Source organism: Micropterus salmoides, unplaced genomic scaffold, assembly GCF_014851395.1.
Source record: "Micropterus salmoides isolate LMB-PRFRI ecotype aquatic unplaced genomic scaffold, ASM1485139v1 Ms_hic_scaffold_23, whole genome shotgun sequence".
NCBI classification, from domain to species: domain Eukaryota; kingdom Metazoa; phylum Chordata; class Actinopteri; order Centrarchiformes; family Centrarchidae; genus Micropterus; species Micropterus salmoides.
In genome coordinates, this window is record NW_024041484.1 from 7,426,098 (window position 1) to 7,439,065 (window position 12,968).

The 12,968-nt window shown below is 41.6% G+C and overlaps 1 protein-coding gene across 1 annotated transcript; it reads right to left on the minus strand.

Annotated features, from left to right (window-relative positions):
- Positions 1–1,690: 1,690 nt before the first annotated feature.
- Positions 1,691–11,848, minus strand: ccdc3a (coiled-coil domain containing 3a). The gene is made up of 4 exons (XM_038739188.1): positions 11,453–11,848; positions 10,729–11,251; positions 9,920–10,097; positions 1,691–3,519 (listed from the first exon to the last, which is right to left on the minus strand). The coding sequence occupies exons 2-4, from the start codon at positions 11,124–11,126 to the stop codon at positions 3,214–3,216; spliced, it is 882 nt and encodes a 293-aa protein (XP_038595116.1). The 5' UTR covers positions 11,127–11,251; positions 11,453–11,848; the 3' UTR covers positions 1,691–3,213.
- Between the last annotated feature and the right edge of the window lie 1,120 nt (positions 11,849–12,968).

Sequence of the window (12,968 nt, forward strand, 5' to 3'; positions counted from 1 at the left end):
ATCTACTTGCAGTAGCACAGTTACACCAGCAGTGACCTTTTACTTTTAAGTAAAAATGCTTTGTACAAGCTTGTCCTGACTCAACCATGCAGAGGAGATCTGCTAGATGTTGAATGATAATGAATTAAAGATGAATTCAAGCTGTCAAAACTGTCATCTGCTCTAAAGTGTCCATGGTGCAGCATTAGCTAGTAGGTTGCATTCAGGTTCTGCTGTCATTTCCTTTAATGGATTAGTTGCAGAAGAGACGATATTTTTATTCTTTCTTTGTTGTCTCTTGGTTTGAAGTTGCTTTTCACACTGTGCAAAACTGTGCATCTTGCCTGCACCATTTTTTTTCACAATCAAAAATTTGGATTTGTTAATCAAGAGACTTTTGTTGGGTTTTGAGGGACCATGGTGCGAGGATGAGTTATTTAGAACAGTTCTAAAACCCCCCTCAAAAGTTAATGGACATTGGTTGCAAATGCTTACAAATGGGACATAGGTATAGTTCAAGCATAGCACTAGCTGATTGGCATCAGTGTTCTCATTCAAGGTTCACCAGCCTATTGTCGACCAGCTGACAAGTAGGCTAACATCTGGTCATATCTATGCAGGTGTAAAACTTCCTACTGTTACTTTGCTGATATGCTCATGCCAGTGCCATTTGGCATCGCAGCTCCCTTCACCACCCTTTTTAAAGCCACTATGGAAAGGATTTTTTTTAAATGTAACTTTGGTGACCCCTAGGGATAGAAAAACGACCCTCAACCACTCCCCCTAACGAAGCCAACCACGTTGATTGCGCTGAAAGCGACAAATAGACTGCACAGATTTTCACCGGGATTATCGGATTCTTTTCCAAATAAAAAACGTACAACAGCAGGATAATTTAAAAGCTCCTGTAACCACATAACAATTCCACACTTTTGGCTTTAATCTTTTAAATTGTTGAGGGGGTTGTCAGTTGCATCTTGTCACAACACTTATTTGAGCAGTAACAGCTGCAGCGCTGCAGCAATTTTTCCTCAGTTGTTCTAAGCATCAGATATGCATGTCTGGCTGCTGCAGGGTTAGCAGTGGTATGAAGCATTTCTGTACCTGTGCTGCTTGCATGCTAACTAAGCATAGACCAAGAAGAGGAAGGTCTGCTTCAGAGAGGAGACTGTGTCCGACACGATGTAAAAACATTGTTATTTCAGCATCTCAGTCACCAACTGCAGGTCAAAATTCATCCACTGCTTTATTGCTCACCTCACCGCCACTGAGCGTTTGATTATGTTTGTGGCACAAGAGAGAAAATACAATTCAGCCTCTGATGAACGCATATGTTTCTCTCTGCATCCAACCTGCCTCTCATTTTGCTGTCTTTTGGTGATCCTTGCATTCACAGTGGTCTCGTGATGTGACGCTGCTCGCCTCCCTCCAGAGCTTTTGGTTTTCCAGACTGAATTAGAGGAATATTTCAGCGACGTCCTGCTGTTCCGAGCATTGCCGCCCACACAAACACATTCCAGCCACTTGATGGACCATACACACACACACATCTCTTTCTCTCCCCAAATACTACAGTGTCTCCTCTGACCTTAACCTCCTTACACTCTGTGTGATACTGTAGGGCTTAACTGGAACGCTGAGTGTGTGTGGCTGTTTGTTTTTTTAAACTCCCGTGACCCAGATGTTAATATCACGTTCACGTTCAGTCTGATGTTCATCCAAATCAAATTTTATAAGCAGAAAAACCATCATACAAAAATATCCACATACAAGCTGATGTTCCAGACTTCAAAAAACTTAAATTAAAAATAAACGAACCTTCTCAAACATCCTAGAATTCTCATTCTACACGACTCTCTGCTCACAATTTCAGTTGAAGAAAAGTCAATACATCACAACATCATTAAAATTAAATGTAATGTCTCTTAGTAGTGCCTCACTAGGCTGTGATTACATAAAAGGCATTTCTCTATGTGTTTTCTTTGGTTGTACTCAATTGTTTAGTTGTTGTCATACGATGTGTTTCCCGAAAAGCTGAGAAAACTAAAATTCCTCCACCAGCCTTTCAATTTCTTAAATCTGCTATAATCAATATTTTTATACTAACAATCGATCAAATTACTATATGTATTGTGTAAAGGGTCACCCACAGAGAATTACCTCTGCAGCCCCCCTCTGCTCTACAGAGTATTTTAGCATCTTTCAGCTCATTGTTTTGTTTTTTCCAGCCCGCAACTTTAATGGTTGATTCAGTCTAATCACTTTGATTCTATTTGTAACAGGCAGCTTTTTTCTGTAAAAAAAGAGAAAAGGCTCTAATAACCCAGCCTCCCAGTAACAAACAGTAGACAGGCAAAGTTAGCAACTAGCCAATGAACATAGTGGAGAATTTAGCAGCTAAAGAGAGAGAAAGTTTTCTCACTAACATTCACCCGTTGCCTGAAACACAAAGTGTTACGTGTGTCTTCTGAATGTGTAAACAAGAAACCTTCGCCAATAAGTTCGCCTTATTGGTTTAAAAGGTGATATGTCAATGTTATGTTTACAGCTTGTTTTTTGCTGCCCCCAAGTGACCAAAAAATCAAAGTCATGCAGTATTACAGAGATTTAATATTCTATGATGTTGGGCCTCCTGCCAGAGCCAGATTTTTTTATTAGAATTGCCAGAATCGATGCAGCAGAGGTCGAGATATCCTGACATTCAAACACTGGATCCCATGCTTCCCATAATGCATCTCAGTTGAATGGCAAACAATAATGCATCACTCGTATAATAATGAGCTCTTGCTGGTACTGTTATTATTGTCACTCATAGCTGTGCTTTGTGTTGGAGCAAAAACACATCCTGTGTGATTACAGCCTGAGAAGAGCACTGAGCAGCAACTGAATCCAGTTGTAGAATGCAGCAGACCTAAAGTACGGCTCCGCCTGCAAGAGGAATCATCGAGAAAATACATTTTTGATTCTCTTTCAGGAAAATTTTTTGTTCTTTGTCAGATGACCAGGAACGGTCCTGATAATTACTCTTGTGTTTTAGCAATGAGGGATACAAAAGAGAGAAAGAGGAGTTTATTTACAAGAAAACTATGTAGATTATTACTTTAAAAGTGTGTTTATGCAGATGTGACAGTTGCTATTTATTTGTCCATTACATTGAGACCGCCCAGCAGTCTCTTGATCTCCAATGGCTGTTTTCAGTCCAGGTGGGTAACAGTGTGGGGCAGGTGAGATTAGTTAAAGTTGCATTCGCTGGTGTCTCGCCTTGCTCGCATAACGCCCAGGCGGAGGGTCCTCCTGTGTTATGGTGTTGAGGTGATGCCCAGCCATCCGCTCTGCAGCCTTCAGCCTCTCTTGCAGCTCCTGCGCCTCCTGCTCGGCCTTGCGTGCAGCCTTGCGGGCATTCCTCAGGGAGCGCTTCACCTTCCGAACGCGCTCCTTCAGCTGCCGGTTCCTCCTCTCTGCCGCTGCCAGGCGCTCCTGCAGCCTGCGGCCTCGCTCCTCCTCTTCGAACAACGCGGCCTGCACTGAGGAACACAGCAGCTGGAGGAAGGAGGAGAGGGAAAGTGGTGCTGTAAGTTAACATACATGACATGTTGTTTTCTTAACAGGCAAACCAAACTGCAGTAAACCACCAGCTGCCTTCTCGTCAGCTGGTTGTGTAGTGCGGGAGCACTAGTGATGTGATTTTCCCAGCAGCCACTGGGAATGAATGAACTTTTTTGCCTTTGATCTCCAGAGTGTTATTATTTCTCCCTTTATCATGTTTTTTCTCCTGCATAGCCAAACACACTTGGAGGAGGGAGGATGGGGAAATAAAGTTGAGGGCCTGACTGGAGTCATTTACATGTATCCACTTCCAGTGCAAAAACATTAGAGGATGATGAATTCTGTTTATGTGTGTCTGTGTAACATAATTGCATCGCTTCAAGGACCACCCATCCCTCCCTGGCAATGCAAGGTTTGTGTACTTTGATGTTCCAGGGGCCCTAATTTTCCATCTCATGAGCTGACCCAAGTCAGCGGGGTTAACAGGGGCGAGTGCTCTCGCAGCCACAGTGGGGAATGCATGTCAGTTCATTTATGACTGCACTTTGTCAGAGGAACATACCTAAGGAAATCCTTAAACTCACACCATGTGCTGTATGTACATTATTGTCACCCTTACAAACCGACACCTTTCACAGCCATCATGCCTCAGTTGGGTTTAATTGTTCCTTGTGTTCCACTAGCACTTTGCTAACAAATATAGTCCACAGCGTATTCTGTATGTGAGTCAATGTGCGTTCCATTTGCACTCGGAACTTGTTTTCCGAGGTATATTCTGAGTTCCGAGACCAGAAGTGACAAATGGAAGTTCCTACTCGTCAACTCGGTCGAACGCAGAGGACCCCAAGTTCAGAAAGCAAGATGGCTGCAAAGTTCGACTGTCAGTAAAAGCTGGTGTTTTTAAGTTATTTTGAGCACTTTTGTCTTTGTGTTCAATTTAGTAAGTCGCATACATAGTCTACTGTTCTACCGTTGCCCAAAGGCATGTTGCTACGATCATGCTATGAGTGAAATACCGTGTAATGTGTTGTTCATCAACTGGTGCTGCCGAAAATGGCTAGGTCGACGTTGCTAACAACAACAATGGTCGCTGTTGCTAAAACAACACGTACATTTTGTTGTCCGACCCGTTGTGTTCTGTGGCAAATGAAATGCATCCAACTCAGGTTTCCTTGTTTTTTTAATGGATATGACATCGACCCGAGTCCAGAGCTCCGAATTCCAAGGTAAATAGAACGCAGGGTTAGTGTATGAATTTGGCACAAGTTTTGAGGACTATGATTTTATTAAGAAGTACGAAAGTCTGACATTTTAGGAAATACACTCATTTGCTTTTTTGCGAGAGTTCGATGAGAAGGTAGATATCACTCGTGTGTGATTCAGGTATTGATCTAGAACCGGGGGACATTATGTTAGCTTAGCCTCAAGACAGGAAACATGGAAACAGCTAGCAAAGTTTAAAAAAATATCCACCTACCTACCACCTTTAAAGCTGACTAATTAATATGTTATATCTTGTTTGTTTAATCTGTACAGAAACTGGAGAGTAAAAATGATAAGTTGAGGTTTTACGTGAAGTTTTACATGCTACAAATTGAGCTCCTGAAGGGATGAAAGTGGTATCAATCTTATCTGCAAGAAAGTGAGGAAAGCGTGTTTCTCAAAATGTTGAACTATTTGTTTAAAGCTTGGGGTGGTTGCTTGATTGTCTCAGGATGTCTCATTCAGCCACTGAGGTAAGTGCTAGCTTTCCATCTAAGCTACGCAGTCCCCTAAATGTGGATTTCCTGGCATCATGAGTAAGAATGGACACCATAAACACCAAAAACATCTACAAATCCATCTTTACATGCAATGACCGATTTGAATATTTATAATAGTGAAATATACTTTTGACATGCATACTTCTGATATGCAAAGATTTAGCATGTTCTGGAAAATCTTAAAATTAAGGGTCAGTTGACATAAATTAAAACAAACCTTTTCATTGAAGCTACTTTTTGCTGAAAAAAAGTCTGCGGGTTATCCTAAGTGATGGGGCTGTTGGTTCTGGAAAGAGACATTTAATTTGTTTTGAAAATAAAAATTCCATTCACCTTACCTTTACTTTAGTTGAAGCAAAAATCTCGGAGATGGATATCCAAAAACCTGGACAATGGGGCCAAAACAATTTAGGCTACATAAATATGATTTATTTCTTTTCTTTTTTTCCTTATTACCATATTGCATAACATTGGTTAAAAAAAAAAAAAGAAAAGAAAAGAAAAAGAATTACAGTTTGATCCCTTTCGTACTCATAGGAAGGCTCTCAGCATGACAACCCTTACACAGACCTGCTCACACAAACACCACCTGTCAAAACATCCGAGTGTTACCTGCCTGCTGTTTAGCATCATCTGTACAAACAGTATTTAGAGGGAATGTGAAGACACACACATACCCGTACAATATGTTCTCAATTTCAAGTGTACAACAATTTGAACACAGAGGCAGTGTCTATTTTGTCCAAAACTCTACCAAAGCTGCAGAATGTCAAAATTAAGGATGCATTTAAAGCTGCACTTAACAATATTCTAACACTATCAATGAAATAAAAAGGAGTCGTCCGTTTTGACAAACCCACATATAGATAATTGTCGCTTTGCAGTTTTCCTTCGCCTCTGTGGTGCGTTTCAGCATCTTTCAGCTCATTGTGTTGGTTTTGGGAGCAGCAACTTTACTGTTTTGGTTGAGTGTCAATCATGGTTGTTTCAGTTAAAAGGTTTTGATATGCCTGCTGTGCGCTACCTGCTCAGCACGAAACAGCAGACAGACACAGTTAGAGATAAGCTGATGAACATAGTGGAGCATTTACCTGCTAAAGATATTTCCCCAGGGGTTGGTGGAGACCAAAAACCGAGCTAAAAGAAGAGTAAAGATTAGACTTATATTTGTCAGCTGGCCAGAAACACAACCCAAAATTGATGCTAATGTTGCTCTGTAATGACTGGATGTATAAATTAGCAACTATTGCCAGCATGATTTGCCATATCATCTTATAAAAATTAAATAATAATAATTAATTAATAATTGATAAATGATCAATGTCAATGTTGTGTTTTGCCAGTTGTGCTGCCCCCATGTGGCCTAAAATATAATAATGCAGCTTTAAGCAACTGTACTCCATATCACAATTGTGCACTTATCTTCATTGTGAGCAAACTGCTTCTTAGATGGCAGTATGTGTTCTGGACAAAACTGCACATCTCCCTGCATTTATATTAATTCATCGCCAGATAGATTAGAGCGAAAGAAAGGAGACAGGGTCAGTGAAAGAGGAAAAGGAGAGCAAAGAACTGTAGGGATTGAGAGACCTGCCTCTGTGTGTGTCCAGCCTGACCTGACTGCTCATTTATTTCTGCAGACTTTTGATTCTTCTTTCTAACTTTATATGGAGACTCAGCATGGGTCCCCCCTACACGCACACATTTGGTGTCTTTAGAGCTTCACCATTGACGTCAAAGACACAAGCCAGGCTTTCTCCTCTCCTGAGGTTTATATTGCTGTGTGTGTGTGTGTGTGTGTTTTAGTGCGTGTGCATGGAGAAAGATAATTAGGAAACAGAGACAGAAAACAAGACAGAAAGAGACAGTGAGAGATGAACAGATAAAAAAGAACAAAAGGGAGGCAGATAGAGAAAGAAAAACAAAGACGAGGCAGCTTTTAACTACTGAGTGAAACAGGAAAACTGTGTTGTCTTCTTTTAATCCCTCTGAGCGTCCACATTAAGTATTAATGAGAGTTGTGTTAAAGGTGTTTACATGACAGTTGAAACTAGGGTGGTCCCTCACTGTGGTTATAGTCAAATCATCCCATGTAACCATGGAAATGTGCTGATTAAGAAGAATTTGGAAGGAGAATTTGTCTTTATCTTACTGTGGCCTATCAATTCAAGGCTAATGGGCCCAAAATAAAATCTGAAAAAGGTTGGATATCTTTCAGGAAACAAACAGAGGAACAGTGATCTCTACCTCTGGCTCAATCTGCTCTGAGTGCTGCTAATAAGAGGAGGTTTTGAACAAACGCTAATTGAAGGTTCTGGCAGAAAAGTGGTCTCTTGTCTATCCTTCTGGAGGGGTGTCTGGTTCCCATGAGGCTGAAACCAGAAAGCAAACCACCTCCAATTTTAGGGATGTTTTGTGTTTAATTTCCTTCTGAAGCGAGTGACGCAGCTTGGGAAGCACTGTCAAAATCTAAGAATTCTGTATAGTGAAATTAGTAAAGAGATCATGTTCTTGTTGTTTTTAATTTCTTTTCATTTACAGCCCAAGTAGAACCGATGGAAAGACGGAGACGATCGCTTTTCTTTTGCTTCAAATCTGATACTTCCAAATTCAAAAAGACAAGGAAAACACTGAGGGCAGAGACATGAAGCGGAAGATGAAAGTCCTTCCATTTCTTACTCCTCCATAAATTCCCAGAGCAAAACACCTGTTTAGTCCTGCCTTGCCTGAAGGTTATGGCCTCTACATGCGAGTGCTCGTTCTCTAAATGAGCAGTCTCTTTAACCCCTGCCTCACTGACCTTTGGCCATATAGCTCACAGGCCAGACCCGGCAGGTCAAACCTGAAGAGAAAGGATGAAGAAGACACCACGCCACCTTTCCTGATTTAGCTCTGCATTTCTGACTGCCAACAGTAAAAAAGTGCCATAAATCTACAATTAAACAATTAACCATGTCTTTCTTAACAAGGTGCACTATCCTGACTGTTAACGCAGTGATGCTAATACATGTCTATTTACCCTTTTCTATTACAATTTACACAAATAGGTGCACTGTGTCGATTCTTCAATTACTCAAGTCCAGGTCACATCCCAAGTCTCAATTCCTTTACGATGAGTAAAGTCAAAATAACAAAAAGTCATTTGAAGTCTCAGTCAAAGGCTAAAGTCTGAAAGCGTTACAAAGCCTGTCTGTTTTATTTATTTATTATTCCAGGATTTTACCAGTAAAAACCTGAGGCTTGAAAGCAAAAATATTCAGGTCTCAAGTTTTTAACCGGTCAAGTCAAGACTATGAGGAGTGTCTCTAAAGTCACGTTTCAAGCTCAAATTTTTGAGACTTTCAACCAGTCAAAATCTCCAGTCTACAATTTTTGTGAATTTAAAGTTACTATGATGCTATATGAAAACATCCATTTTGTGTTTCTTCAGAGGCGTCACACAAATATCTAGACCCTGTATATAAGCATTCTCTATGGGCCCCTTTTTGCACCCACAGCTATTCGTTCTAGTATCTTTGTGGGCCCTCCTCACATTAGGGCCCACGTGAGGGCCATGTATTCTCTCCCAGTCCTACGCCCCTAATGAAACCTTTTCAACATCTAAACAGCTGCTCTTGTATCCTTTAATAATTGAGGGCAAAGACTTGTGTAGTTCCATCTACAGCCGCCGTGTTCTGTCTTGTCTGAAGTGTGACCTGCTCAGCTCACTCAGAGCAGGTGTGATAATAAATGCCTGAATCACAGCAGAAGACCTTTCTTCTTCTGTTGACAGAGTTCAGCTTATCTCTGGTCCCAGGTCAGCAGGCAACGTTACTTCATACTGATATGAATCGAAGCTGCAGACTGACACTCTTTCAAACTGCTGCCTGTCAAACATGTGGATCTCTGCTATTTGATCTTTGACCCCTGGATTGCTAGCATCCTGTCTGCCTTAAGAGCCAGATGGACAGAACTCAACCTATCAGTAACTGCTTTGATCATCTATAATCAACTCTTCTTCTTCTTCTTCTATTTTTCGTTCTTCTGAAGATCAGAACAGTGAGGTGTGTGTGTTTAGCTCTGCACTGTGCCAGAGGAGAGTTAAACTGTGTATCTAATGATCCTCACCACATTCCTGTCAGCAGAGTCACAACTCAACTCAGGATTAGGTGTCCACATGCACAAACAATCAAACCCACAAAGCCTCACTCTGCTGTGTCACTTTTCTTCCAACATACACTGCACTGCACATTCACATTTTTGCTACAACTACAAAATGTAGGTCCTGAAGCAAGAATATTACTAACAAACCAAAACACCCCAACAATAGTTTTTAGTCCCCCCCCCCACCTCCAGTCTCCTGCACCCTGCTGTCCGTCTGGACTGTTAATGTGTTATCTTCATGGTAACAAGATAGTGTCGGGTTTGTTTACATCCTCTACAAACACCAAAAAAGCTGACCTGACTGAAGTTTTTAACCTGGGAATCGGGCCACTTTTGTTGTCATGCATTACTATTAAATCAAGCTGCCCAGCAGTCCTCAGGGTCATTATTCTGTTAGTTAGAACACTTTGTCTTCAACAGGTTGTGCATGATGACATTGCACTAGACGTGAAAAAGGTGTGTGTGGTCGAAACAATGCGAAGCCTTACCCTGCTGTCCTCTTGGGTGTCCCACTCGGGGCTGAAGGTGTGGAAAGGCTGGCTGCCTTGGGTGCAGTTGGAGAACTGGAAGAGGCTGGAGAACGTGCGCCTGTTCTCGGACGTGTCGGGGAAGATGGCGTCCTGGAAGTTGACGCCGTGGGGCAGGATGTTGTAGTTTTCATCCATCCTGCAGAGGAGATAAACAGGAAGGCTGTGAGGAGAAAGCTGAAGCTGCTGCAGGAATCACTGGGATGTACAGTAGCTGTGGTTTTTAATTTGCATCAACCAAGTCAAATGTGGCTTTGCAAGTTTCATAGCATTTCATAGGTTAGAAATGCATCATATTTGATGAGCAGGTAGTTTACTTTGCAGGTAAATTCTTTTGCAAAATAACCAGGGACTACAGGTGATGGTGAATGAAAAGTTTCAAGTGGTATACCTCAAAATTATATTTAACAATGGTGTTCTTTACTCTTTTTCTGACTGTAGATCAAAGTTTGCTCCCAAACAAAATGACAAAAGACAAAAATGCAAAAGAGTTATTAGAGTGTTAGTTGCTATTTTGCAAAAGCCCTTCTAGGGAAGGGTGTTGCTAATTAGCATCTGCTATAAACACTGTGATACATGCATTGGATAGCTGTTGCGTCCCTCTGTGTACATCTGTCTCTATCAAATAAACCATAAATAAATGAAATGCACATCTGTCTGGCAAAAAGTTTTAATGGAAACAAAACGTTCTGATTGTTGTAAGCACTGTTTGGATTAGTGTTGCCAAATGTCTGTTGGAACCATTTGGATAAATGTGCTATGCAATTCACCTGAGGAAGAAGAAGTAGGAGTAGTTCTCCATTACGGTGTGGGACTGGCAGGACAGGTACCCCAGTCCGGTCAGATTGAGTCTTGATCCAGTGGGCACCTCCAGCATGCTGCCCCAGGCCTGGTCGCACAGCAACTCCACCTCCGCTGAGTATAGCAGCCCTTCCTCCGCGCCCTCGTACCCATACCCGAACCCGAAGGGCAGCGAATTGTACAGGCTGCCCGCCCCTCCGCCCAGGGTCTCCCGGTGGATCGCCAGGACCCGGGCGTACACGATGATCTCTGCCAGCTCCGCCCGGCAGCCCTCACTCAGCGGCCGCCACTCAGTGGGGAGCTGGCACCCGTGCGTAAAAGTAACCAGATGCGCAAAAACGCCGAGGAAGAGAGCCGTGGAAAACATCCTGAAGAGCCCGAGAAGAGTTACAAGTTTCCAGCAGTGTTAATCCCTGTGGTGATGCTTCGCTTCAGAAAAAAACTCGTTTGCTGTTTAATACTGGAGGCCAGTCTCTTCGAGCATCCACGTTGCTGAAAGAGAGTTGAAAATTAAAACAAAATAGCGTTTGCGTTTAAAGAACTAAACCCCTGTATTTGTTACCTGGACGCTTGAGGATGCTGTAGCCTACCTGACCAAAACCATGCAATGTAATGTTTTACACAAAATAATCAACCGCAGTGTTTTTGTCCATTAACCAAACTCAAACAGCTCTTCTCCCCTCCAGAACTCACCAGTCAAATCAGTTTGCAGTAACCTGAACTACTCCAACCTGTTGCTGTGCTCCAAATGTTTCCATCTCATCTGTTTTCTGGGAGTCACACTCTTCAGAAGGGCGCATGGATGCTGCGTTCATGGACTGATGTGACGCTCCGTCGTTTGATTCTCCTACACGGTCTCATCTCAGTGCGTAAATACCAACGCTTTGACCATGTGAGATGGTTGGTGCGTTTGAGTTGACTATTTTGTCGGGGATCATAAACGTTAATATTTAAAACCTGTTCAACCCGATAATGTTACCAGCATTTCAAAGCAAACAGCAGGGCAACCCATACATCCTAAATAAAAAGTAGCAAATAATGGCTATTTTAGCAAACTGCAAGCATTACATTTTAACACTAGATTTCTAGATTTTTGGGATGTGGACAGAGGCACGGTCATCGTCGAACTGAGCTCAGAAACTTTTGGCATTTGGATACAGTTCTTGAGAAATATACACTTTCTGATAGCGCATTTGAAAGCGTCCAAGGGGAAGTCAAAGTAATATTGGAAAGTGGTTTCTAATGTTGGAGAGCTTGCCCAGAACAAGCTCTTTGGGGGCTTACTTGAGACTAAGTGCAATCTGGAAAATGTTCACAATTAGCTTACATCACTTATTGATTATTGAACAGTAATAGAACAGATAAGATAAGATAAATATATAATTCTCTCCACTATCACTCCTGTAAATATCCCGTATTCAGTTCTATTGGCTAATAAATCTCTATTGTACTGCAGAACCACAGAACTACAGAAACTACATTTCAGTGGGGTCTATTTTTACAGCTTTGGTTTTTTTGCTTAGATGACACTGACATCCAATGGACACTGACATGAACAGCATGTAGCATAAAGTGTATACACTGTGTATATGCTATGTATTATTATTAATTTTTATATAGCCTATTGCAATTGATTATCTGAAAAAAAGTGAATAAAAGCTGTAATAATTAATATTTGCTTAATGGTCCACTTTGTAAACACGTTTCGATTAAAGGGAAAAAATGGGTAGGCATATTGTATTCCATTAGGCTTCCTATTTTATAGTGACCATGATGTGTTTTTATGAAATAATATTTTAAGATATTACATCAGGATTAATTCTATTTTAATTATTTTAATGTTGCTGTTACCAAAACATGGTTGTCTGAGCAGGTTAGGGAATCTCCAGTCTTTCCTTTCCCGTTTTCAAAGTGCAAGGTGACTCCTGAAGGGAAATCCCGCTGTCAGTTGATGGCTGGCCCCGCCCTCAGCTGCCAGGCGTGCCCTGATGTGTAAAATATGCGGATGGACCTTTGGACACAGCGGCTCTGTTCACACGCAGCTGCAGTTTATCCTCAGATCTACACGGCGACGTCACATCGAGGAAATGCAAACCTTAGTAAAATACAAACAAGCGTTTTCTGTGACAATTAGGCCCTATGGGGACAGGAAGTAAGTCAAATGAACCTTCAAAATAAAAGCTCAAATATAGGTTATATCAATATAATA